Source organism: Myotis davidii, unplaced genomic scaffold (assembly GCF_000327345.1).
Source record: "Myotis davidii unplaced genomic scaffold, ASM32734v1 scaffold100, whole genome shotgun sequence".
Classification (NCBI taxonomy): Eukaryota; Metazoa; Chordata; class Mammalia; order Chiroptera; family Vespertilionidae; genus Myotis; species Myotis davidii.
In genome coordinates, this window is record NW_006292691.1 from 1,030,514 (window position 1) to 1,032,886 (window position 2,373).

Below are 2,373 nucleotides of genomic sequence, written 5' to 3' on the forward strand. Positions count from 1 at the left end.
GGGGGCCTTGCAGGGGTGCAGTCTGTGAACTGAATGTTCACACCCAGGGGACTAAGGATATTGCAGGAGCAGGCAAGAGAAGGGAAGAAAACATGGTTGGAAGAGTAACCAGTGGTGACACGGAACAATGATAAAGACCGTGTGCAAAGTCAAGGAAATTTTACGGAGCAGGAGGTATCCCTGGAAGACAGCGGGGTCTAAATAAAACGCTGACTATGCTGCAAGGAGCTCACAGGTGGACAAACAGACTGGTAAGCATAGAGAGTGAAGGAGGCGCAGGGCAAGGGCCCATTATTCAGCCTTGCGGTGGGCTTAGCAGTCCATGAGAGTAACGATAAAATTCAACATCAAGTGAAATGTGTGAAGAGCCCTATGGCATCGTGGACAATCACCGGGGCTTCAGGGACTCTGAAATGGCTCACAGTCCAGGGAGATCTGGAACCCACTAGAGAGAGAGCGCAGTGCAGGATCCCAGCCATCTCAGCCAGACAACCTGTCCCTGAAAGATGGGAAAATGGCCCCTTCAGACAGCTGAAAAATACCAACTTTACCCCAAGCATACTTGCAAGACAGAAAGAAAAAAAAAAAGCATCTGCCAAAGCAAAGCATTCTGTGCTCAGCACAGACTCTATCTGCTTGACCCTCTGGCTCAAAACTGTTTCCTTTTGAATTGAACAGAGAATCCCCGTGGAGATCAAAGGCAGCCTGCTCACTTGAAAGCGGAGGGCCAGGTTTTATAAAGTTGTGCTCTCTCTCTCTCTCTGCAAGCGAAGCCCCTGGGGTTTTCCCACTGTTACAGGTTCCCCTTTCCAAGGTCTAATAAAATCTCACAGATTCACTTAGTCCTGACTTCATCTTTTGCTAAGTGACAGCTCAAACGTTTAGAATGAATATTTAATCCTGTGGAGGATAAAGCAACACCGAAAGGACTACTTTTTAAATGTAACTTAAAAGAGAAAGAGGGCTGAGCTGAACGCCCATTTGGCAACCCCGTGACACATGGAGACCTCCAAGGAAGCCTTGCAGTGACAACCACGGGCCCACTGTGCGCCAGGAGACTGCCTGAGTTACCCAGGGGAAGGGAACCCGCAGCCTCACCCGCCTGGGACGCTGCCCATTTATGGGAGGTCGCTGTCCAAGGAGCGGCAATTGTTTCTCCCACGTGTGAGGGAAGAGATTTAGAAACGAAGCTGGGCCCTGCAGTGCCAATAGCACACAATCACTGCCAGGGACCCGCACGGAAGTTAACTGACCACTCGCCCAGCCCAGGCCACTCAGCCTGGAACCCTTCCCCATCCCCACTGGTCTCCCCTCACTTACAGGTTTAAGAATCTCAGAGATTGGTTTTAGTCATGACCATAGGTCGGGCTCATGAAACATGTACTACTTGTGTGTTCCCTGCTGCTCAGTGCTCAGGGCCTTTGTGCTCCTCTGAGTGTGGGACTGGGGTGGGGAAGGCGAACTCCGTGCTGGCCGCCAGGGCGGGGGCTGGTGTCCTGGGCACAGACTGACTTCTCTGGGCCCCGTACTGCTGCCGGGTTTTCAGTGTGGGTGTCACTCAGCCCCCAGGTAATGCGAATGCTTCGCCTGCTGCTGTCTCAAAGCTGCCAACAAACCCCTGGTGAACCTGAGGAGGCGGGGGTGGGGTGGGGTGGGGGGCGCCTCGGACCCGCTGGGCCTCGGGGGTAATGAAAGTCCCGGCGGCCCCAGGTCCCACAGGGGCTGCCCATCGGTCAGGATGCGCTCGGAGCGCAATCGGAGGCGCACAGAGTGCAGACACTGCTCTCTGCGGCTGGGCTGCTCCGGGGTCCAGGAAAGGGGTGCTGCCCAGGGCGCTGGGCACCCACGTCCTCGCGGCCCCCAGCCCATATCGGACTAATGAACTCGGGTTTCCGTAGCGCGGCCCCAGGCCGGCCGAGGTCCCGCGAGGGGGCCCTGCGCAGTCCTGCTCCATTTGGGATCCTGACTTGGGTCCCGGCAACTGACGACCAGCGGGTGTGACTGGGGAAGAGGGGGGCAGGCACCGGAGGGCGAAGTGGGCGCAGGTAGAAGTCACCTGCGAAGACCAAACCTACCGCCCCCCTCCCCCGACCCCGGCTCCCCAAGACTTCAGCCAGATCCCGCGACCTGAGGGGAGGGCGTCGCGCGGTGGGGTGCATGGGCCGTGGCGTGGAGGCGGGGCACATATGGGGAGCGGCTTGGGGACCGGGCGAGGCAGAGTCACCGGCGGGAGTCGCGTGCGCGCGCGGAGGAGCGGTACCGACGGAGCCCAGGCCCCGCGGACTCACAGTAAACGAAGGCGAGGGCCCTCAGGAGCACGATCCTGGTCAGCCAGAAGGTGCCCGCGCGCAGGCGGGCCGGGCAGCCCGCGGG

The 2,373-nt window shown here is 58.4% G+C and overlaps 1 protein-coding gene across 1 annotated transcript in view; it reads right to left on the minus strand.

Moving 5' to 3' along the window:
- Positions 1 to 2,373, minus strand: part of LMF1 (lipase maturation factor 1) — a gene marked incomplete at its 5' end in the record, with an annotated part of 107,934 nt that extends 105,561 nt beyond the window's left edge. The window contains one exon of the mRNA XM_006766207.2: positions 2,289 to 2,373. Coding sequence (XP_006766270.1) covers positions 2,289 to 2,373 — 85 coding nt within the window. The remainder of the gene's footprint in view (positions 1 to 2,288) is intronic.